At 33.6% G+C, this 25556-nt stretch overlaps 1 protein-coding gene across 1 annotated transcript in view; it reads right to left on the bottom strand.

Moving 5' to 3' along the window:
* Window positions 1-25556, bottom strand: part of LOC149924864 (uncharacterized) — a 254886-nt gene that overhangs the window by 217331 nt on the left and 11999 nt on the right. Inside the window, exons 2-3 of the mRNA XM_090160131.1 lie at window positions 10817-10876; window positions 632-693 (exon numbers count right to left, since the gene is read on the bottom strand). Of these exons, the coding sequence (XP_090016257.1) occupies window positions 632-693; window positions 10817-10876 (122 nt within the window). The remainder of the gene's footprint in view (window positions 1-631; window positions 694-10816; window positions 10877-25556) is intronic.

The raw sequence follows: 25556 nt of genomic DNA, 5'->3' as shown, positions 1-25556 counted from the left end.
TTCAAGGTATTTCAAAGTTTAAATGCATTATAAGTCGCTAGATGACTTGGGCCTAAGGTGGTGCCTTTGGTATTAGCCTAGCCTAACCGATTATTATTAACCAATGATTTAGAAAAATGGTTTCCAAATTTTCAAATTCCTAGATTAAACAAATTTGGAGTTATTAGCACTGGTTCGTATTTTTTGATTACACCCTGTATAATAAATATTTCTGATGTTACTTATTTTTGAATAAAAATTATTTTCAAAACTACAGAGAAATTTAATTGGACATTTTCAGTTTAGCATACTGATTTCCCCGTGCACCCCCAACACCCACATGCCATTCCTTTTGGCCCGGGCTCAACCCCAATTCCAAGACATATTAATTGTCGTAAATATTTAAAAAACACAACACGATTAAATCATGATAAAAACTCAACTGAATAAATCGAAATAAACGGAACCGGATATTTTGGCAATCGAAGCCCCGTAATAACCGTTATTATCCACAACTGGTAAAAAAAGCGATTTGTTTCTCGATAATTTTACTAAATGAACGCTCAGACCAGTCGAGTCGAAGCCTATATTGTCCCATTTTTATTTTTGCTCCAAAAGCGCACGCGCAAAGTGAAAGAAAACGAGTACTTACTTTTCGAAAGACGTAGCGCGCTGGTCCTTCGCCAAAAGAAACGTTACGTCCAATTTCACCCTCTGTTTTGAGAGGAATAAACAAAATAAAACCATTAATTTTAAAATCCCTCATCGCGCTACCTGTAGAGCAAACCTCAAGCAAGTCGAGATAACAGGTTTATTAAACATATCTAGTCTTACATTATACTCATTACTTGATTTTTAAATTTATTTCAAATTCAACCCCTTTAATTATATTTCCATTATGACAGTTATTAATCTAAACATAAGAAACCTTTTTTTTAAACATGCTTGATTTTTGCACCCAGGTAGTGTTACCTACAAAGTTTACAGTTCAGGTAAAGGTAAAATGTGGGTGAAGTTTACTTAGTTTTAAATCAGGTAATAATAGTTTTATTTTCCCTTACGCCTCACTAAAAAAATTTTAATAATATTTAATATAAGCAGAAGTAAATGAACATAAGGTATCAGAGTGCTATATTTATGGTACGCGATTACAATTTAGAGATCCTTGTTTAGAGATAGGCGACGTCGACGCTTTACTATCGCCCCCTTGCGATCTTTCTACGAAGCAAATACTAACAATTCCGTAGTGCATTTTTGACTGCGTTTTATGAGGTAAAATACCCCTAATTAATATTTCAATACATTCATGTCACTTTTATTTATAATTAGTGTTGTAAGTCGGAAAATTTCCCGGCCGGAAAATTTTCCGGAAAATGACCGACGTCTTTCCGTATTTTTCCGCAAAAAATAAAAAATTGTTTTCATTCCATGATTAGTTAAATATATTGTTTGAAAATTTAAATAAAGCGGCTTTTTCGCCTTATTTTTTCGAATCTCAAGGTAAAACTAAACATCTAGACTAGTTTAAACTTATTAACAATGTAACACTATTAATGTTTTGTAGTATGGTTACTGATATTAGACATTTTATATCGATAAAAAGTTAAAAACATTAAAGACCCCTGAAAAGTAATTTTTGTTTCAATTTTTTACTTTTCCGATTTGCGGAAAATTTTCCCCCATTTTATTTTTCCGGAAAATTAACAACACTACTTATGATATTAGTTGGCCGTTTACGTCAATGCTGAAAGTGAGTAAAGTCTACTTGCCCCCGATTTGAGTAGGTGTTCGAAAGAAATTATTAAAAATGCCCTTGAAAATATTAACAATTTTGACTCAAAATTAAACCATTTTTCTATAAATTTTCGACAGTTTAAATTGAGAATCTGATATTACGTGTCACTGACTACTTCCTCCGCGTAGAAAAACGTTAGCGGCCCACTAACTCACATCCGTAATCCTAACAATGCCAAGACAATAAAGACTCAACAGCACCTAAAGGCTTTACAAAACGGTGAAAAGTACACGAATCGGTTCGTACACGTACGAACGTAATAAAAGGTTTTGCAAAACGTAAATCATAATGATTCCCAATGGACAGCCACACCCGTCGAAATACGTGGACATAACGGCTCGAGCCAAACTACAAGATTACTTTAAAGCTATACACCTTAATAGCCCGCCAATAAATCCGCTTTGTTTTTATCATTCTAAAAATTCAGCCGCACTAGATCAACTATCAGCAGAAGTACATTATAAATACCCTTGGGGCGGAAGTATGAAAGCTCCAATAACTGCCATGTTAAAAAGCGCGAACGGAGTAGTGCTCGGAATTGTTTATTCATTATCCACAAATTTTCCGATTTATTTAAAAAACGTTTTTAAAAAGAATATCATTTTAACTTATTTAATTATGTTTTTTACCCAACCAAGCATTTATTTGAATAACAGTGGTATTTCTTTAAATAATTGTTTGTTTTATTTAAATAATAGGCTTATTCACTTTCGATTATTTAAACATTTTACAATTTTTATTCAACTATTGGTTATTTAAATAAATATTATTTAAATATCGCCGGGCTTATTTTATTCATGGATAAAAATTAATCGAATGCCGAACACTAGAACGGAGATTCACCATAAGCTAGAAAATTAATAATAATAATAATAATAATTAGCTAGGTTAATACCCAATGCACCATCTTAGGCCTAAGTCATCAAGCGACTTTTAAAGCCATTAATTCAGGTGGCCGGGTTACAATGGGTAGGAGCTTTGACGATAGGATTATGCAGTGTCTTTCTTTCGACGCAGTGGCGACATCTATCGTTACGCATTGTAGTCGTATCAAAAACTTAAAATTAAACTTTAAAATACGTTGTAATACACATAATTATAATCATAATCATGTTTTAATCACCAATATAACATCTTAAAAGAAGAGCTTTAGGAATACGAAAATTATGATATTTTCAGTATCGCCAGAACCCACGACCTTCCAATCGTGGTTTTATAGTAAAACAGTTATTCAAATTACCTCAGCTTTCATACTTACCTACGAACGGGGTTATTATTGACTTCTGCCATAGGTAATTATAGCGAAAGAAATAAAATTTAAAAGTGGGTCAAATTTGAAATTCGTTTATAATAAGTGGTACTTTGGCTTTCGGGTGTTACTCGTGTGGGTGTTAACTTCTATCATTAAGTTAATTAAACCCAAGATTAATTATAAACGTGATGCCAAAAACGGGGGTTTATTTTGAAGAGACGCGGTCTATATCGATTTATGCCTGCAAGGGATTTTGCAGAGCCATCTTTAGCTACGTTGGCAAGTTTTTTCTACATTTTAAATGATCGTGGGGTGTTATTTAAATAAACAGTGGGGTACACGTATCCGTGTTTATCATACTTTAAAAGATTACCACATTTTACTTTAGTTGTGACTGTAGATGGCGCTCGTTTGTTCACATTTATGGCGGGTATTTCAAAATAACCATAATTTTATTAAAACTATAATAAAAAGAATTTAAATGAGATAATTTCTACGAAAATCTATCAACAATAATATTCGTCGAGCAAAACTTTGGTGATAGAATTTGAATTAAATATTTTACAGCTTTAGAGAAAACTCTTAGAATAGAATTTGATTTACAAATTATCAATATTAACAGGTATCGAAATAAGATATTTGAAAACATAAGAAAAAACCTAGTTGATAGAATTTGAAGAAAAACAACCAAAATGAATAGGTATCAATATAGATTGTTATCTAAATTTTAAAATATCTTAATGGATATAATATGACTTAAAAATTATCAACATAAATAGGTATCGACATAATATATTTTAAAACTTTAGAACAAAACTTAAGCCCAGTTCACACTATACAATTAATTGGGCCACTTAATTGAAACCAACTAATTGTAAGCAAGAAAATTGAATAGTGTGAACAGAAAAATTGTAACCATTGTTCCAACTTTTTCTGTTCACACTGTACAGTTTTCTTGCTTACAATTAGTTTGTTTCAATTAAGTGGCCCAATTAATTGTATAGTGTGAACTGGGCTTTAGTTAATTTAATTTGAAGGAAAACCAACAAAAAGGAATAGGTATCAATATAGATTTTTATCTAAATTTTAAAATATCTTAAGTGATATAATTTGATTTAAAAATTATCAACATAAATAGGTATCGAAATAAGATATTTTAAAACTTTAGGTGATAGATTTTTAAGAAAAAACTATCAAAATGAATAGGTATAAATAAAGATATTTTAAAACTTTAGAAAAAAAATCTTAAGTGATAGAATTTGATTTATCAACATTAAGAGCAATCGAAATGAGAAAAGTTTTCTCTAAGGTATTAAAATATCTCTACCAAATCGTTTTAAATTTTTCCAAAAACTAAACACCAGTACATGTATAGCGCGTTAATATAAAATGACGTTTTAATAAAATAACAACTTGAACGCACAATAGATGGCCTTAGTCGCTTATAAAGGGAAAGTCATAATAAGGAAAAGTGGAAAGTTTCTCAAGCGGTAAGTGGGAAAACGTTATCGAAGGTTAAACCGTAAAATCTTCCACCGTAACAATATGTAACATTTTAAAATCTAAAAATATTAAGTATACGCTTAAAGCTAGAATTTCCCTCTTTCGAATGTTTTGGTAAAAGCAAATATTTTTTATAAAATCCTATATTAACATAGACGCTATTGTGATCCCGAATGTGATTAGAAGCGCAATTTGACAATAGAAAACCAGACAACTTCCTTTAGAATTTCCGACAACTGGGATAGTAACGCGCAAGCATCAGAGTCAATAAAGCCACCATGGACGGGGGTAATTCGGCCAAATACGATTGTACGGTGTATAAAAGTAGAACACCGACTTTCGCGGTTGCAGCAGAATGTACGCGCGTACACCCATCTTTTCATACAAGCTTTGTCGGGTGAATTATAAAAGAAAACGCTTGTCTGGGTTAAAATCTTCAAAATTTAACCTACCTTAAGTAACATTTTCTTCTTAGAAATTAGTATTGTAAACGCGTTGATTGCACCCGCTTAACGTCTTCAGCAACACTACCAAGTTAATAAATAAGAGGGCATAAAAAATAAGGCGGTGGTCCTCCAAATCTAACCATTAGTTTCGGAAGAGAAAACGTGAAAAATCAAAATGAAAGTGGACAAAAAATTCACGAAATTTTCAGTCTGCTTATAAGGGTTAATACGGTTGGTTAAAGTGAGCCCTAAATTAAGCGTATAATTAAGGTATTTAAATAAAGGTGTACCTTCAAAACCGTACAGGGCTACCAAAGAACTATGAAGGGTTAGAAATTGTTTCGGCCTTTCGCTCAAGCAACGATCCGTGAAGGACTTCCAAAAATTGTTGACAAATTTCCTGTCGTTTATTTCGTCCCAGATTGAAAACGGTTTTGTTAAATGGAGACAAATTGAAAGTTTCGAAGAGTAATATTTATTATTCTCCATAGTTTAAATGACGCGTCGCTGACCCGTGTACAGCGAGCAAATGGATGATGCGAAAGTTAATTTCACTGATTTTTATACCAAACGGAATTGGACCATGACTCTATTGCGTAGCCCGCGTTTTTTAGTCAAATTTTATTATTACCCTTTGTCAAAATTATATTTTTTTGTAATTATAATAGATATGAAAAGCTATTTGGTACAGCTAAAAAAGTTGAAAGATGTGTTACGGAAGTAATAAAGCCTGAATATTTATACGTAGATGCTTCTACCTTTAAAATTTTAATTAATTGTAATGTGCATGGAAGCAAAACTATTGGTTTACAAATCCCAATCTTTCAAATAGGAAAATATACAATTTTAAGTTGGCTTGTAATTATTTCTTAACTTTATTTAGCTTTAAATTGTATGAAACAATTATACAACTAATATTTTTAACATAACTAATAATTTTTGTAAGTTGGACATTTTTAATTGTTCTTCTTTGTGCGATATTATTTCAGTGCGTTACGGGCTTACTGATGCGATTGTTTTATATTAGCCCAATACAATTCGATTCAATTCAGTTCTCTAACGAGGCACTTTTTAATGAAAGTTAATTTACCGACAAACCGCGGATGTAGACACCGCATCGCGGCTAAAATTTATAACTGTAATATTATGTATAAAATACTACATTATAATATGTAAAAATTACAATTTACTTCTATCTAAACCATATTTACCAGATGTAAGAGTTGTAGAAAGTTAGTATTTGGTGTATTTAATCCTGCACTATTTTTTCTCAGAAAACATTTTAAAAAATCAGCGGGAGATCCATTATTTAAGCAAATATTAGGATTATTTCTTCATTTAGTAGGAATTGCAGGATATCAACGCTTATTGCCGGTTTCTGTCAATCTTACTTTCTTTTTAAAAAACTTATTATTCCACTTAATCGATTCAGAATTTTTTTCAGCAAACGAACCTGGAATTTTGGTTTAGATTAGTCGAATCCGGAATTTTTGTTTAGATTAGTCGAATCCGATATTATTTAGATTAGTCGAATCCGAGATCATTTAGATTAGTCGAATCCGAGATCATTTAGATTGGTCGAATCCGAGATCATTTAGATTAGTCGAATCCGAGATCATTTAGATTAGTCGAATCCGAGATTATTTAGATTAGTCGAATCCGAGATTATTTAGATTAGTCGAATCCGAGATTATTTAGATTAGTCGAATCCGAGATTATTTAGATTAGTCGAATCCGAGATTATTTAGATTAGTCGAATCCGAGATTATTTAGATTAGTCGAATCCGAGATTATTTAGATTAGTCGAATCCGAGATTATTTAGATTAGTCGAATCCGAGATTATTTAGATTAGTCGAATCCGAGATTATTTAGATTAGTCGAATCCGATATTATTGAGATTAGTCGAATCCGAGATTATTTAGATTAGTCGAATCCGAGATTATTTAGATTAGTCGAATCCGAGATTATTTAGATTAGTCGAATCCGAGATTATTTAGATTAGTCGAATCCGAGATTATTTAGATTAGTCGAATCCGAGATTATTTAGATTAGTCGAATCCGAGATTATTTAGATTAGTCGAATCCGAGATTATTTAGATTAGTCGAATCCGAGATTATTTAGATTAGTCGAATCCGAGATTATTTAGATTAGTCGAATCCGAGATTATTTAGATTAGTCGAATCCGATATTATTGAGATTAGTCGAATCCGAGATTATTTAGATTAGTCGAATCCGATATTATTTAGATTAGTCGAATCCGAGATCATTTAGATTAGTCGAATCCGAGATTATTTAGATTAGTCGAATCCGAGATTATTTAGATTAGTCGAATCCGAGATTATTTAGATTAGTCGAATCCGAGATTATTTAGATTAGTCGAATCCGAGATTATTTAGATTAGTCGAATCCGAGATTATTTAGATTAGTCGAATCCGAGATTATTTAGATTAGTCGAATCCGAGATTATTTAGATTAGTCGAATCCGATATTATTGAGATTAGTCGAATCCGAGATTATTGAGATTAGTCGAATCCGTGATTATTGAGATTAGTTAAATCCGTGATCATTTAGATTAACCAAATCCCGCATTACTAACGATTAAAAAAACCGAGATTACTAACGATTAATCAAATCCGGAATATCTACTAGTAGTTTTGAAATGATTTGTAAGCCAAAAAAAATTTCAACTTATAATACTTTGAAGTTAGTATTTCCAAACACGCCATGAATTTCAAACAAGAAATCGTCTATTACATTTTTAACCATGATGGATTATTTTAAGTGGAATCTACAAGAAGAGCTTTATACAAAGAACCATTTTTACCGACGTTTTTATAATACGCCTATCACGGTTTGTACGTACAGGGGGGGGGGGGGCGGGGGTTAAAGAGCGCTTATAAAAAGTGAAAGCGTAGGCGGTTTACTACTACTAAATGTTTCTGTAGTCTGTGAGCGGATTCGAGATGGGCATTTTCTGAAAATCTTTCTCAGCTCACAAGCCTAGAGCTCCTATTAACCCGACATAATTAATTCTCACGCTCTTCTCAGAGGCGGTAATATTTATCTTTACTGATAGCTCATTTCTTCTCTACTCTCATTCGCTCAATATCAAATTGATTCTCTCTCACGCTCAGCCGTCGCGCTCAGCTCATTAAAAAATAATGGATTCCACTTGTCTCCTAAAACAGCTCACCGAACATGAAAAATTCATTTCAAACTTATATTTCTATGGAAAACACTGAAAAGGTACGCTAATTTTATCATCTTACCTATTTAATCAACCAAGTAACTTCGAAAACTACCGAAATAATATAACATCAGGAAAGCTTATATTTTATAAACCAGAAAACGCGGTTTTTGGACTAATTACCTTTCAGTTTATCAAAAGTTAAAGGAAAAGTCCAGGTTGGGTAAAACTTGGGTCTATTTGAAACAAAATGGCAGATCGCTTGGCGGGTAAATTTGGCTCGTTTAAAAATTAATTTATCGTCATTAAAAAAAGATACCATTTTACGACTGATATTTTTGAGTTTATTTAAACATGATCTTTCAAATAAATCCAAATCTTACCCAACCTGAACTTTTCCTTTAAAAAATTACAACTACGCTCGTCTCTAGGGGCCCCGCTCCGTCTCTAGGGGCCCCGCTCCGTCTCTAGGGGCCCCGCTCCGTCTCTAGGGGCCCCGCTCCGTCTCTAGGGCCCCCGCTCCGTCTCTAGGGCCCCCGCTCCGTCTCTAGGGCCCCCGCCCCGTCTCTAGGGCCCCCGCCCCGTCTCTAGGGCCCCCGCCCCGTCTCTAGGGACCCGCTCCCTCTCTAGGGCCCCGCTCCCTCTCTAGGGGCCCGCTCCCTCTCTAGGGGCCCCGCTCCCTCTCTAGGGGCCCCGCTCCGTCTCTAGGGCCCCGCTCACTTTCCGAACGATTCACTCCCCTCTTCCGCTCATTTAAGAAAACTAAAACTGGAATTCTCAATCATCTCGGTCATTAATAGCTCAAATATAAAGGCAGCTCTTCCCCTCTTGAACCACTCCGAGCCTCTCTAAAATGAGCCCATCGCTGGAAGGGATCCGTGAAAAGAGAGGCCGAGAACGACGCGGATTGTTTGCAAAGGATAATTAGCGACCTTCGCTAAAGCGTATTTGTTTCGGCTCCTGAAAGTCGACATTATATAGAAATTATTTCCACGATAAAATAATTTCGCGGAGACAGGAAAAAATGGTTCCTTCGCAAACTGGCGCCGTTACGGCAAAATAAATGGAGCCTTCACGTCAAAAATTAACACTCGAAAATCACTCTTGACCCACTCGAAATCTCAAGTATTTGGCAAACTAAGCTCGCTCTTAAATACCCTTTAGTTTAGCGGGATGGAAACAAGACCGAATGTCGGCTACAAGATTTACTTAGGAATATACACACGTGACAAGGAGAAGATACCTTCAACGGGGTAAAGCTCTATACGCGTAGTTTTTAAATACCCGAAGTCTTACCAGATGGCGCCAATCCAGCCTGAAATGTATAAATTTTAAATAACCTAAAAACCGACTTTGGTCAGAGTAGACTATTTTTATTATATTTTTTTTTTATAAAACATCGCCTAAAATAGTTTTATAGAAGCAAGAATGTATTTATTTATACTCAGGGAGAATGAATATGTCGAGATTATTTTTAGCGTTTCTCCAATTCCACCCGTTGGGGCCCCCGGTATGCTCCTCCGCTTTAATAAAATCAAATAATACTGCAATCTCATTGGTTCTTAAAAATTACGTTTTTCGACGCGATTAACGTTGCTGCAAGGACGCAAAAAATAAGACCGCCTCCTTCCCCCTTCCCCCTTAGCGTGACGGGGTTTGGGCCTCAACGTGTCCGTCGATAGTATCGACTTATTCATTCTCCCTGAGTATAAATAAATACATTCTTGATAGAAGTAATACTTAATAAAATTACCTCTTCCACTACAAAATATGTCCATTTATAATATATTTATATTAATATTATCAATTGGTTTTGTGTATTCAAAATAATGTGTACGAAAGGTATTTGATTTTTAAAGGGGAACGGCCAAGCTTTTCCAAATATCGCCTTATTTGCATTTCAAAAGATCAACAAGACGTTCAATATACTTACACCTATCTTATTTTGTCTTGAAAAAATAGTTTTTGGCCTAAAAAGTTGAAACGCAAAAAGTTTGAATTTTCGCCGCCATCTTAAGGTGTATCGCCAGCGCCAGCAGCACCTTAGTGAGCGATTTGCGAACTATCCTAACTTTTAAAATCGCGCAATTTAGGCTTAGGTCTCGTATAACTGGAACGCGCCGCGCGTGAAAAACAAATCTTTCGCGTCTTCCGCATCGCACGCTTTTACGTTGTTTTTCTGTCTCACCGATTTTTTACCAGGTGTCGCGCGCTTTTCAATTTCCCGAAATTTTATTATTTTATTAAAAATTAACCACTTAATATGTTATGATGCGGTTTTCGCCATACATTTTAGTTTTTAACGGGCTATAGGGCTATCTAACTAGTTAAAGCTTGACCATTCCCCTTTAAATATTTGTAGTTGATTGATCTTCAAATCTTGTCCAACAAAAGTGTGTGTGGTCAACATATTGAATATATTTCCTCCAGTCACACAATATTTAGAAACAATGTTGGCTCTTTAGTTTAATAAAATCGTAACTCCCAAGTTACGATGTTTTTAAACTAAAAACGATAAATAAAATTAAAAAATTGATTTCTAATGCGTTTGTTTTCACCGCTGGGAAATTTTTAATCGAACTACAGATTGAAGTATTTGGAATGGGCGAAATTCTATCCTATTGACCGACAAGTGTTGGAAGGTTGACTCACCATAGCTTCTTTGGCGTAAATGAAAATGAACCTGCTTCTTCCTTCCAGGTAAATCTCCAGCTGAAAAACAAAGGAAATTTATTATCTTGTCACGTATTAATACTAACACTACGTATAAGGTAAATTTAAAGGAAATATTGGATCCGTCGAAATGTCGCTTTCAACTGGTCACGCCAGAGGATGAATATGCAAATTAAGCGGACTTATATTTGGGTTCGATTTTAGATCCGCTATATTTACATATTTTTGAATATATTTATTGAACAACTGTTAATGAAATGCAATTTGATAAAAACATTGAAATCATTATCAAATTGGGGCTTTAAACATTGCGGGATGTTGAACGAAATTATTTAGAGACACAAATATTTAGTGGCGAGATGTTGAAAGTCGGAAAATGACCGAGGCCTTTTTTCCGGAAAAATTTCCGTATTTTTTCGCAAAAAGTAAAAAAAGTTTTAATTCCATGATTAGTCTAATATTGTTTACAAATTTAAATAAAGCGGCATTTTCGCCTCATTTTTTCGAATCTAAAAGTAAAACTAAACCTCTAGACTAGCTTTAAACTGAATATGTAACACTATTAATGTTTTGTAGTATGTTGACTGATATTAGACATTTTATATCGATAAAATGTTAAAAACATCAAAAACCCTTAAAAATTAATTTATGTTTCAATTTTTTATTTTTCCGATTTGCGGAAAATTTTCCGCATTTTATGTTTCCAGAAAATTAACAACACTAGTTGAAACGATACGTAATTATGCTGAAATATCTTCGTGATATTATATTACACATTTCTTACAGATAAGTATTTGTCAGAAATAGATACTAATGTTAATATCTCGTAAGACATATATTATATATTTTTGGTAATACTGATTCGAAATACCATTTCAAATCGAGTAACTCACGGACGGGTATAATAAAAACGCAAACTAGATTACGGGCCAGTCGTGACTTGGCGCGAGGTGACGGAAAAGACCCACTTCCAGAAAGTTGACCAGCCAACAAAAATATATCCCGATGACCTCGACTACAGAATACGACACACGAATTTTTTTTCGCGCGGTAGCATTTCGGCGGTATTTCAATGAGAGATTTTGAGTTCACGTTTTAATTATTATTTTCCACATTACCTGACGCTCAATAAAAGGAAAACAGACTTATAAACATCGCGTTCCGTTACTGCCAGGTAACGATCGAGTTTAAATGATTTAGTTTTGAGAAAGGCAACACCACGACTTTAGCCCGGAGGCTTTAACGAGAGAACAATGAAAATTGGCGGGAAATTATCATTCGCGAGAAAAAAGGTTATTTTTTTCTTAAACGACTTTTGTCTTTTTTAACACGTTTCTATAATCTTTAAATAATTATTGTTATAGCCCCGCGGTTAATTATAATTAAAATAAAAACCAAATTTTACGCTTTTCGCAAAACGTGGTTTTAAGTTTAAGCGAATTATTTAACCATTAACTACCCGCCGTTTAAACGTATAGTTTAAACTTGTTAATATTACCAGCCTAAGGGTTTTCACGCAAAAGGTATTAGATCGGACAATCGAGATAAATTGAATGACAAGTAAAAATGACACTGAGTATTTATTCGTTATTACGAAAGCCATCTATCTAGTCAGCGTTACTTATCATATCATTATAGATGTAAGTGCTAAAACGGTGCTAATAACATAAATGAGTTTGAACAAACCTTGGGCGATTGTCTTTAACAAGTGTTCAGGTACGAAAATTCGGGTTAATTATAAAATAAACATATAAATGTGTTAAAATACAAAACTATTCCAAACTAGACCTAGATTAAAGACAATAATACAATAAAAACAATGACCAAATATCGCGTGTTTCACTTAGTTCATTTCTTAAAATATTTATTTAGATATCGGATAATTTTAATTATAGATTGTCTTAAGACACTTAATCCACTAACCCTTTCCTGGGTGAAATCTCCAGAGGAAATAACCAGTATTTAATTAATCTCGAAAACGCGTAAGCTCGAGTAAAAACAATGGTTAATTTCTTTAATGAAATTTTTACCTCTTCCGTATTTGGAGATATTATTCACACAAAGGGTAACAAAATCTGCGGACAGAAGAAAAGGCAAGCAAGCGTGAAGTGAAAATCGAGATTTTCCCTGTCATGTACCGTGTCTAGAAATAATGTTATTTAAGACATTTCGGATTTTTGTATTTCGAATTAAAGCACGCTATATAGTCGAGATTGGCAACGCGTATAATTAAATTTCGAGTTATAGTTTCCTCTTCGGTCGATCATTAGCGCGACGGGGAAACAGGGACCCTTTTTATGCGATACGCTCATTCGTCATCGGGAATCGAAATTTCCAAGCAAAAGACTATCCCAGGAATTCGGAATTATCTCGTTTGATTGGACCAAGGATGTATTTCATTGAACAGAGAATATGTGACTGTAACTAAAGCCTTTGCTTTGGGAGCGTCCATAAATGACGTGAGGCGTTTAGGGGAGAGAGGGGGTCGCGCTGAATCTCACCCAATCTCACGTGGAGGAGAGGGGGGTTTTCGGCAAATACCACGTCATTTTTTCCCGCGAGAAACAGTGTTAAATTGCGATAAAACTGGGTTAAATTTTAGTAGTTCCTTAATACTTAAAATTTAAGTATTTTATTGTTCGATTTTCTCACTGTGATTCTAGACTACGTTCTGTCTAAGATACTAGTCTTAACTAGTCTTAAATATAAATAATTAAGCAAATTATGTTTTTTTTAAATAAATCCAACTCTATCAAACACAGATTAACGTATTTACACTAAAAATACGCATTTTGAAAAATATCACGTGATATTAGGGGGGAGGGAGGGGGTCAAGCCAAATCTCACGACATCTCACCAAGCGGAGAGGGGGGAATCGAAAAATCGCCAAAATCTCCTCACATAATTAATGGACGCTCCCTTTCATGAATCCCATTTTTAATTGGACCAATTAGAAAGAGTAAAAACCGCTAATTGGAAATATTTATAGAGGTTTAAGTCGGGCTAATAAAGCGGGACAATTTTGTCGGAAGAACGGACCACGAAATATACGCGATAAAAGTTCTTAGAGTACCACTTAGGGGTTCCAAATTTTTTGCAATCACTACCTAATTAGGGCCATTGAATAGTTGATATCTTTTTGCCCATTTTTCGTAAACATAATTAAGATGGCGGTCAGCGTTTGAAAGGGGAGACAAAAGCGACGGTACGAATTCAATGTCCCCCGCAAACCAAAATGACAATAATCGTAACATATCTAAATTATACGCAACTTGTATATTTAACCATTTAGGCAATTGTACAGCTTCGAAGTCTGAACAAACAAGTAATATAATTGTATACATTTCGATATTAAGTGGGTTATTCAAACAATGAGGGGGGGGGAATGCCGGCGACGATGGTAAACAGTCAAATTCCATTACCTTAAAATATTATGGTGCGAATAAAAGATCAAAACTAATAACAATCGCGGGTATTAAAAAGGAAACGGCCATACATTAGTCGTAATAACAGTTTTTACTTACTTCTGAACTTATGCAAATGTATTTAATTTAATAAGAACGATTTTCCCCAAACTTTGAGCAAAACAAAGATTTCCCTTGTTTCTTCATGGAGTAATTTGGAACGCGTACAGTTGACAGGAGTCGGCCGCAACCAGGAAGAGACCAAACAGGCGCGCAAATTTCGCGCTTTATTATAGAATCAAATTTCGCAAAAGGCGCCAAGACACTTTTTTTTGGAAAAAGGGGCTACCGTGAAAGCAGCGTACAACGATATCTTTTGTTGACGTTCTCGTAAGATTTATTAAATTTCCTTACAGGAAATCTTGATTTATAAGGTTGATTAAATTTCACTTGAAAACACCCTTTTGAAATTAAAACAACACTCGAAAAATCAATTATGAGAAAAACATATGGTACTAATACTTTCGGTATATGAAATTCAAATTTAATCTCTTGACTTAACGCTAAAGGAGTACATTCATTATTTGATTTATATACCCCTGTACCGTCAATAAATTCAGACCGGGGATACAAAACCGACTCTTTCGAGAACGGCCACAAAACCGACTCTTTCGAGAACGACCACAAAAACCGACTCTTTCGAGAACGGCCACAAAAACCGACTCTTTCGAGAACGGCCACAAAAACCGACTCTTTCGAGAACGGCCACAAAAACCGACTCTTTCGAGCACGGCCAAAAATTCGAGTCTTATGAAAAAATTATTTTAAAAAAGCTTAGTTAATAACTTAATATTAATATGGACCATATTTTTTGTTTTCTGCGTTTGCTACCTTATCCACCGGCACCACAGACTTTAGAAATAAGAAAAACGACCAACAAACCAGTATTCTTGCCAGTGTGAACCAAGCTTTAAGATGGAAACTATCGTAACCAATTAAGCAAGGTCACGCAAAAACATCAAAACAATCCCACCTTAAAAATGAAAATTCTTAAGCTGTTGGGTTCACGTGTTTCATTAAATTATCAAAACGTTTGCTATCAAAATAAACGCATCTTCACTACCTTATGAAAAACTGTTTAGAACTGTTTGGGATAACGAGGCATGCGTAAATTTAATTTACGCGAAAAAGGTCATATACGTGTGGTTTTAACCCAAAAGGTATAAAAGGTTATATACTTCGAAAATCGTGACCTTCCATAAAAAGTAACTCTAATCGTGAATCTCTACATCTGCAGATGGTTGTTTTGAATTCCTTTCGCACTTTTTAAAAAATTAGTTTCCGCAAATAGAAAACGTTCAGACACCTACGAGGAAATGAACAAGTGGCTATCTGACACATTTGGTCGTCTAACGCCCGTTTGCAAAGGTATAAAAAAATGGTTTTTCCAAAAGTCGAAAGAAAGATTTATTAATAAGACGCTCGGAATAAGATATCCTTGATAATACCCTCCAAATTAAAATCCTCAATATTTTAAATACATTAAAGCAAGATAAGGCTCTACAGTGGTACCTGATGCCGTTTATGGCAGTGCGTCCAAACTAATGTATTAGGTACGATTGGTTGAGATTTCCAAAGCTTACGTGGAATGGAAAAAATATTTCCACAACGTGTTGGCCTCACAAACGCTTTTGAAGAACGGCCGGTTTTTCTAACCGAGGCTTAGCTACAAATATTTAACTAAAATATTTGATTACACATGTTGAAATTAAATTGTAATATTGAATATAAATGCCTTTAATGGACATATTTTGTAGTAGAGGTATTTGTTCTAAGTTGGCTCGTATTAAGCACGTTCACACCAATAATTATCATCGGCACTGGGTGAAAACTCTGAACAACTCCTTCCGCGTAGAGTTTGCAAGTCCTCTCACCACTCGTTTAAGGGGTTTTCTCCCGAGCTCTTCTGTTTCCCCTTCCATAAAAACTCGTTGAGGTTAACAGTAATAGTTAGTGTAGGGAGCTGTTGGCTCGCGTGGCTTGCAGGGAATGCCACCACCCTCTTACGCATTGTAACCCGACCACCTGAATTAATGGCTTTAAAAGTCGCATGATGACTTAGGCCTAAGGTGGTGCCTTGGGTTTTAGCCTAGCTGATGATGATGATTATTATTATAGAATGTAATAATAAATTGTAATAAATATCCTTTCGATTGAACAAAAGAAAGTTAAAATATGGAAAGGTACACGCAATATATTTATCACGATATATTGTGATAAAGTAATTATTTTTTAAACCAGCGATATTTTTTGACAAACGACAAAAATTCAAATATTTATCGTTGGTGTAATGATAGAGTTCGATACTTAACGGAATATTTTTAATACGAAAAAGCCACCAAAGAGTTTTCTTTGGAGCAGTCACTGGCTTTAAGCCAGCTGGGTTGGAAAAAAGCCGGCTTTTTTTCGAAAAAATCCAGACCAGTGGTTTTAATTGGCTATATCCGGTTTTTTCGGTTATAAACGGCTAAAATATAAACAGTACCTTTTACTTATGTAAGTAGAAATTGTCTGCAGTTATTGTCGTAAATAAGAAACTAAACAAATAAAGCGAAATAACTATATAAAATAACTGAATTCTTTTGATTTCCTCGGGAAATTCCCCCTAGTTTTTGTGTATGACGCACCGACAGAAGCGTGGCAGCGAACTTTGGAACTTTAAACCTACCGAAAAACTGGTAAAAGTAAACCGGTTTCTAAATATGAAACAAAAAATAAGCTAAATTTCTAAATAAAAACTATTAATTTACTAAAATAATCATATTGTAATTTTTTTTTAAAAAAGCCACAAAAATCTGGATTTTTTCAAGTGGATTTAACCAGGTGGATATACACGGTATGGCTGGTTCTATGCCAACCCTGTAAGCCAGTGATTATCAATCGCGGCTCCATGGAGCGCCAAGGGTCCATTTAAAATTCTACGGGCTCCACGAGATTTTGAACTGTGCTACGATAAATTAGTTTCGGCAGAAAAAAAACTGACTTACAAGCGAGTTTCCACGATAAATTTTCAACTGAAACGGGGTTCAACGAGGTGACAAAGGTTGAGAACCACTGCTTTAAGCAATGCAATTTCCTTCGAATATTTCACAAATTTACTAGACTTTGCTAGTTTTAAACGAGATCTCGGAAAATATATCACGAGGTACAAAAAAGGAGGATCTACTGGATTTTTATCAAATTTTTTCAAACGCCGATGTAGCCCTTTAAGTTGTAAATTTTGTCCAATATAACAAATTTAGAACCGTCAAAAAATAAATGGAGGTAAACAAACTTCATACGGTACGAATAAAAAAAACAACCCCAGTCTAGACCAAATAAATTTAAATGACGCGAATATAAAACGAATACAAACTTCAACGAATTCTATTCAGTGGGTCCCTTCCGTTTCGCAGTTAGGCCACACTTAAACCTGACCTTTAGAAAATCACAATAGAAAGAAAATTAAGATAAAACAAAACGACCGTTTTTATCTGCCACCATTGTTCGAGGACATTCAAATAAGAAATAATAATAATAATCATTGAGGAATATAACGACGAAATGGCATTCGGGGCCAATTCTGATTCGTTCGAGATATGCGGGTCAAAACTATTTATAACGTAACACCCACACAAAGACTCTAAATTAAATATCACGCAGAATGCAATAATCGAAACGCGAACAATGTTCCGATAGAAATCTTAGTAAATCTTTGAACGTATATTGTGAGTCACCCTATACGAGGAAAGAAATACAATAAGGAAATAAAAATATCGTGATAAATTTGGCGTCTCTACAGACTCTACTTAAGCGAAATTTTAACCCTCTTTGTCGTACAATGTCAAGCTCGGAAAGGTTCGAACCAAAAATGTGGCAGTGTTAGGATAACAACGTTTAAAAGGCGGAAACAAAGACCGGCGTAATGAAAAATAAAAATCATCGTTAACATCCGGAAGGTTGTTTTTGTTAAAGTCACTTGAGCATTAAAGGGCATTTAACTTTTTCGTAGCAGTCAACGAAATCATTACAAAGAACCCGCCTCCTATCGTACTGTTTTGTTTACAAAACGTTAACATACATCGAGCGTTGAGCTCATTTCCGAAAGTTATGGTAAATTGGTTTGGGAATTTTAATTCATACAGGGTAAATGATTTAGGTTTAAGACTGATACTTTCAAAAATCAAATTTTATAAACCAAAAATCGATACTACAATTACAGACCGATAATTATTTTTTTTACATGAAATAGCTAAAACTTGTAATATTGGAAATTTTAATGGGTTTAAGACTGATACTTTTACAAATCAAATTTAATAACCAAAAATCGATACTACAATTACAGAGCAATAATATTTTTTTTCATGAAATAGCTAGAAATTTTAATATTAAATTTCGAGATTCGTAATTTATAAAATATAGGAGCTATATTACTAGTCGAGATGGACATTATTGCCCGATTAAAATGGCATTAAGAAAACAAGATCAAATATAATGACATATCCAGCCCATAATCCCCCTAACATTCAGCTAACCTTTGGAGGTATAAATCGAGGTATAAATATAAAGGTCCTTTAATATAATCCCAACAAATCAAAACTTGATTAGTTCAGAAATTCGATGATAAAAAGAAAGCAAGTTGGGAAAGCCGTTCTCCTTTCAAAAAAAACTAGTTATATAAATTCTCAATAGACGCTTTCTAATTAATAATTATCATCGGCTCTCTTTTTTTATAGTGGTCAACTTCCGCGCAAAGACGATATTTTAATGAGAGTTTCCATGCAACGGTTATGTCAGGTTTGTCGTAATGAGACGAAAACGAGGGTAAAAGTGGCACCACGACCTTGCGCGGGTTTTTTGACTCGACAGAAATTTTGTCCCACGGCGCGCGAAGACTCGAAAAGAAAAAAAATGTCTAGTTCCCGTAATAAGGTTTCAATACCGGTTGACGACGCGTGATTGGCAAAAATTATAAAACCGATCCAGGAAATAATACAAATATCATCTTTAATGATCTCCTGCTAGAAGTTCTCGATCCAGACCGATTTAGGAAGAAATTTGAGGTCAAGTTCGCTCTTTATTTTCATATTTTTCATTTAAGAAAAGCCAATATCATTAGGAACGTCATAATTATACCATTTTGCGGTTTTTGGTCATTATTACAAATTATACTGTTTATTTAATAATATTTGAATTTGGATCGCCAGCACAACATTTTAAAAGTATATTTAACGTATTTAGAAAGAAGAAAAAATTAATTAAAGTAAAAACCTTTTTGCGATTTTTTCTGTGGGTCGTAATTTATTTAAAAAGTAATGAATCTAGCACGGTGGTCCGTCTCGAATCTCGAATGAAACCTCAAAAATTAGATTGAGAGTTTATCAGACAGAGACATTTACGAGTAAATTTAGTATACGGGATAAGAGTCAAGGGAAAGTCACTATGTTTACGAAAAAGATATGAACTGAAATCTTCTTAATAGAAGAGGAACCTTTGTGAGCAAAAAAAATTTCTGATTTAAATATTTTTAATTCAGAATTTTAGATAAATTAATTCTGGAAATTGCTGTAATTAATTTAATCAATCAACTATTGAATGAAATCTTAAATCTACAAATCTATTAAATCATAAATCTACAAATCTATTAAATCATAAATCTACAAATATATTAAATCATAAATCTACAAATCTATTAAATCATAAATCTACAAATATATTAAATCATAAATCTACAAATCTATTAAATCATAAATCTACAAATCTATTAAATCATAAATCTACAAATCTATTAAGTCATAAATCATAAATCTATTAAATCATAAATATATTAAATCATAAATCTATTAAATCATAAATCTATAAATCTATTAAATCATAAATATATAAATCTATTAAATAATAAATCTATAAATCTATTAAATAATAAATCTACAAATCTATTAAATCATAAATCTACAAATCTATTAAATCGTAAATCTACAAATCTATTAAATCATAAATCTACAAATCTATTAAATCATAAATCTACAAATCTATTAAATCATAAATCTACAAATCTATTAAATCATAAATCTATTAAATCATAAATCTATAAATCTATTAAATGATAAATCTATAAATCTATTAAATCATAAATCTATAAATCTATTAAATCATAAATCTATAAATCTATTAAATCATAAATCTATAAATCTATTAAATCAATTTTATTAGCCTAACTCCGTAAAAAACACGTTAAGTACATTTTATGGACGATAAAAAATATACCTAATTTAAAGTTTCTATTGACATTTATAAAATCTTGAGAGTTAAAAAAAGGATTCATTCATTTCAAAAGGTAAGAGATTTTAGCCTTCCCTCAACATACCTCGGAGATCATGAATGATGGTGTTTCTTTGTGTTAAGGTCAATCCACTTTGCGAAATTTCGAGTGGGCCCCGCGCGAAAACAAAATACAAAACCAAAAGTGAAATTTTTCTATTTCAGCTCATAAAACTTTTTATCTGGGCTATTTTTGTAGCTGAAGTTCAACGATTTGATAACAGGGCGAAAGTGAAACTCTGCTTTATTTTTTACGGTGGAAATATTCCGGGATGGAAATAACTCACGTACGGGGTCACCAAGGAAGATTGCACCAGCTAAAATGGCACCACTTGATCCACTACTCTATAATCTTTACCGAATCTCTTCTTGATAAATACGACAAATATTTTCAGGAAAGAAAATTAATTGAAATACACACAGATGAAGGCGACGAAATTAGAAGCCTATTTTTAAATGTCATTCCAATTGGCGCCAACAGTATGAAACCTAGACATTCGTAATTACCTAAAAACAACGTGAAATATTAATTTTTTCTTGTTTATATTTATGTTTTTACGTGATTTTTCCTGAGTTCATCCTTAGTTTATAGTCTTTACGTAAAGCATCGCTTAAAATAGTTTTAGAAGTTGTTTTCGTAATAATTCACTTAATAATTATCAGCTAGGCTAATACCCTTGGCACCACCTTAAGTCATCGAGCGACTTATAATGCCTTTAAACAGGTGGCCGGGTTACAATACGATTCGGGGGGCTTCATTTCTAATTTAACCCCTGCATGAGAGGGGGATGGAAAAACGTCAAAGGCCAATCAGATTTGATTTTTATTAGGGGGGCAGGAGCAGGAGGGGGATTGGGAGCGGGCTAAAAATCTTCTCAACATTCAGTCATTCTCCCAAAAAAGATTAAATTGGCGCCATCTAGTAATCTATAAAAGTATTAACATCGGACCTCTAATGGCTTCAAACTAAACGTCTATTTATCCTTCACGCTATTTCCTAATCCGTGTATTACTTAAAGCTTTTAGTAATTAAAATTACTCGGTCGAATCCACTACATTTTACAAGATGTTAAATCTATAAAGGAATTTCCGATAATCATCAAAATGGTTAACGTACTAAGTACGCTAAATTGTAATTAAGGAGGAGAAATCGTGATTTTATCAAATTATCATTTAATAACCACGACGCTAACCCTATAAGGTCGTGAGACGATCATCATTTCATCAATAATGTTTTAGAGAAACCTGTCATATGATTAAACACGAAACCATATAAAAGAACATAATTTATTGGTAAATTTTAAGCTTTAGAGTTCAATATAAAGTATCTTCGCCTTGCTAAAAAACCGGCCAGGTTTAATTCCATTTAAACCTCTTTTCAGCCAAATTTAGGCGGTTGTTGACCTTTCGTTTGTAGTAAGCTGTGTACCATTAATGACCAAATATAACAACCCTTCTCAAAGACTCCACGTTTTTATCACACGTAGCTCGAGCAAAGGATTAAGTTTATAATCACAAACATTTTTCGTACGCTTCTTTTAAGCTGTTGGAAGGATCAAAAAGCAAATTTATTTCCTTATGATGCAGCCTAGTCTTTTTGTTCATGGGCATCCGTTGTGGTTTCTTATAAATGGGCTGGATTACGTCAAATAGATTACGTTGAAAACTGAGTTGAAAGACGAGGTTTGAAATATTAACGCTTTTGAAGAAAATGAAAAAGTACATTTTATTTACACTTTCTAAAATGTATTTTTTATACAATGGTCCAATTTTCCCCAGGCACAAAAGGGGAAATGAAAAACGACACAGGCGTGCACTTAACGGGCTGATTTGCTTAATTTTCGGGGGAATAAGCTTAGTGTTAGAGCTAATTAAAATTCAAGCAATAGACTAATTAATTTGCCCTTCTTTTGCTGTATAATTTTTGTTGTTCCAAAAAATATAAAACATTGTGAAATATTGTTTTCTACAAAAATTATTGACTTTTTTGAAACTATATAACAGGCTTCTTCATCGTTTCGATAAGATCAAAGTGTAGTATCTATTCGAACCAAAAATTAGATGACTTAATATAAATATATATATTTTTTAAAATTAAAAACAAGTTTCTTCCTAGGATCAAACTGTAGTGTATTCCTATGTTCAAAGTGTAGTGTCTTTCTAGGATCAAACTGTAGTGTCTTTCTAGGATCCAACTGTAGTGTCTTTCCTAGGATCAAACTGTAGTGAATTCCTAGGATCAAAGTATTAAACTGTAGTTAATTCCTAGGATCAAAGTATTAAACTGTAGTGAATTCCTAGGATCAAAGTGTATTTTCTTCCTAGGATCAAAGTGTAGTTTCTTCAGTGGTTAGACATATTCAAACGTTCGCCATTATAATTGGTTAAATATTCGCTCGGCAATAATGTTTAAGGTTTTAAAGATTTATTTTTGCCATCAAAAGACACCCTTTCGAAACAGGGCGGCTCTACATAAGTGAGCTCAGCAATGTAATTTGAAACGTCATAGTTTGTATTCAGCTGTGGTAAGTTCATCCTTGTCGCAATCAACTTGCATATTTTACCCAAATAACTATTTCTATATCTTAAAACATTACTAGAAGACCCTACAAATGATCCACAACAGAATAGCGATTTCAAAGTCAAGACGTTTTCGCCAGTGTTCATAAAATGTCACTTTTTTCGAATATAGGCCATGTCACTGGTAAATAGTGACAAGTAATGGCAAATTTTACAAATAATGGCATATAGTGACAAATAATGGCATATAATGACAAATAGGGGAAAAAATAATTTTGTACTCTTAGAACACTTTATTTTCTATAACTTTTAGTAATGAATATAATAAAAATATTTAATTGTGTTTTACAAATGTTTCAAAATAGCCAAACATTTTATATATTTATGTGCAAAATATAAAAAATAGCCCAATGGTATTTCATCCGAAAAATCTATTAGTATTTTTACTTTTTCTAATATTTGCCACTATATGTCAATTTGTAACTAAAAATTATTATTTACCATGACACTTTTTGCCACTATTTGCCACAATAAATGTCAGGTGGTAATTTCCACCCCGGAACACTTTTCGCGCCACTTCAAAGTGGATGCCATAATCGGGGAAATATTTTACTTTATGGTTGGTGACGTCACCGGTAATAGTTAGTGTTGGGAACTGTTGGCATTAATGACTTGTCACCACCCTTCTACGCATTGTAACATGGTCACCTGATTTAATGGCATTAAAAGTTTGCTAGATCACTCGGACCTAAGGTGGTACCTTGAGTTATAGCTAGAGGTCGGCGGAACAAATAAATTAACCGCAAAAATTGCAATTAATCATTAAAATTAGTATTATTTGATTTATACGAATAAATTATACGATTTAACATGCAAAATTAATCATTTTTTTCGAATATTTCTGAATAATTATCGGTTGTGGATAAATATAAACAATCGTAAAATTTCTTATTCAAACGCCGACCTCTAGTTATAGCCTATAGCTGATTATAATTATTAAGGTTATACTCCCTTTAAGACAAACTAAATTTACCAGCATTATCCTAGACGTCAAATATTAAAGATAATATTAAGCCTTGAAAAGTAAGTTATAAAATAATTAAATTTTACATAATTTTAGTTACGGTCCAGGATTAACGTTAAAAATTGATTAGCATAAAGGATATAACTCGTAAACACAAAATAACTTTCAACCGTAACAAACGGCACAATACAACCGGAAAAAGAGCGAAATAGCCATCACGTCTTGAAGTTGGCCGCCTGCAGCTTCGAAAGATTACAAATTTAGCCGTTCATTCGGAACGCTCCATAATTGCAACCAAAAATAAAAGCCATAGCGTGACAACATTTATCACGTGAAGTTTCTCTTGGTCTACCATTAAAATACACAGATACCACACACTCGAAAAATTATGAAGGAAATTTTAATATAAAAAAAAATATGGTAGCCAATAACGCCAGAGGCTACGGCCAGTCAGTCAACGCCTAGGGCGGTTTCAGAAAAACCGCCAGTGTAAGTAGGGGCTACACTCCGCTAAAAGATTCATTTAAAAAGCTAGACTCATCTCCTATATAGAAAGCCGTTGAACTTAAAATCGCAACACTTTTACCTTTGAAAAATGGCCTTTAAAATTTAAGATTTTCATAAATAACAAAGGTGTTGAAAATGTTCTTACGCTAAAAAAAAACTTTGAAGTTAGAAAAAGTCAATTTGTAAATAGGGAAAGTTTTATGAAATTTTGAATACAATAATTCGATGGAATAAAATGTCATTGGAAAGGGTTTTAAAAAGAGAAGGGCTGGGTTCCAAATAATTTAGTCCAGGCTACAAATTAACATATCCATTTAATTGTTATATATATAAACGTATAAGTATAATTGCCAAAAAAAGTGTTTCCTATTTGCGGGAATGGAATGTTTTAATTTATGAAAGCTGACAATAGAAATATTTCGCTATTGTTAATATATCGGCATTTGATATTATCGGAATTTTTCTCCCAGCGTTCTCGAAAACGGACCAATGCCATGTATGGTGGTCTCCGGCGTGAGAGCTAACAGACATCCGTTCCCGCTAGATTGCAGATATTTTTTATAGGCGTCTGACCTTGTATCTTGGGTTTTTTATGTAAAATAATTATTGAAAGGGGGGTGAAATATCCCCTTCGATATCAATGAAACAACCACACCCGTATATCATAGTAGTCCTATCTTTCGGGGGTTGGAGGCCTGGCAATTTTAAATAAAGAGACCATCCATTTTGCCATGGGCCCGTGTTATCCTATTTTACATCGAAATCGTGATTTCGGTGGTTACAACGACCAGGCGGAAAATACGGTTAGCGGAAAGATTAATTGTCGATAAATTCAACACGAATCCAGTTAATGTAAGCGAAATGTAGGGTTCTTAAGAGATAATTTCTACTTATTTCTATATAA

This window comes from Leiobunum rupestre, chromosome 10 (genome assembly GCF_980474605.1).
Source record: "Leiobunum rupestre chromosome 10, qqLeiRupe1.1.hap1, whole genome shotgun sequence".
In the NCBI taxonomy this organism is placed as follows: domain Eukaryota; kingdom Metazoa; phylum Arthropoda; class Arachnida; order Opiliones; family Sclerosomatidae; genus Leiobunum; species Leiobunum rupestre.
The sequence above is the reverse complement of the archived record's forward strand: the minus strand, read 5'-3'. Positions and strand labels throughout refer to the sequence as shown.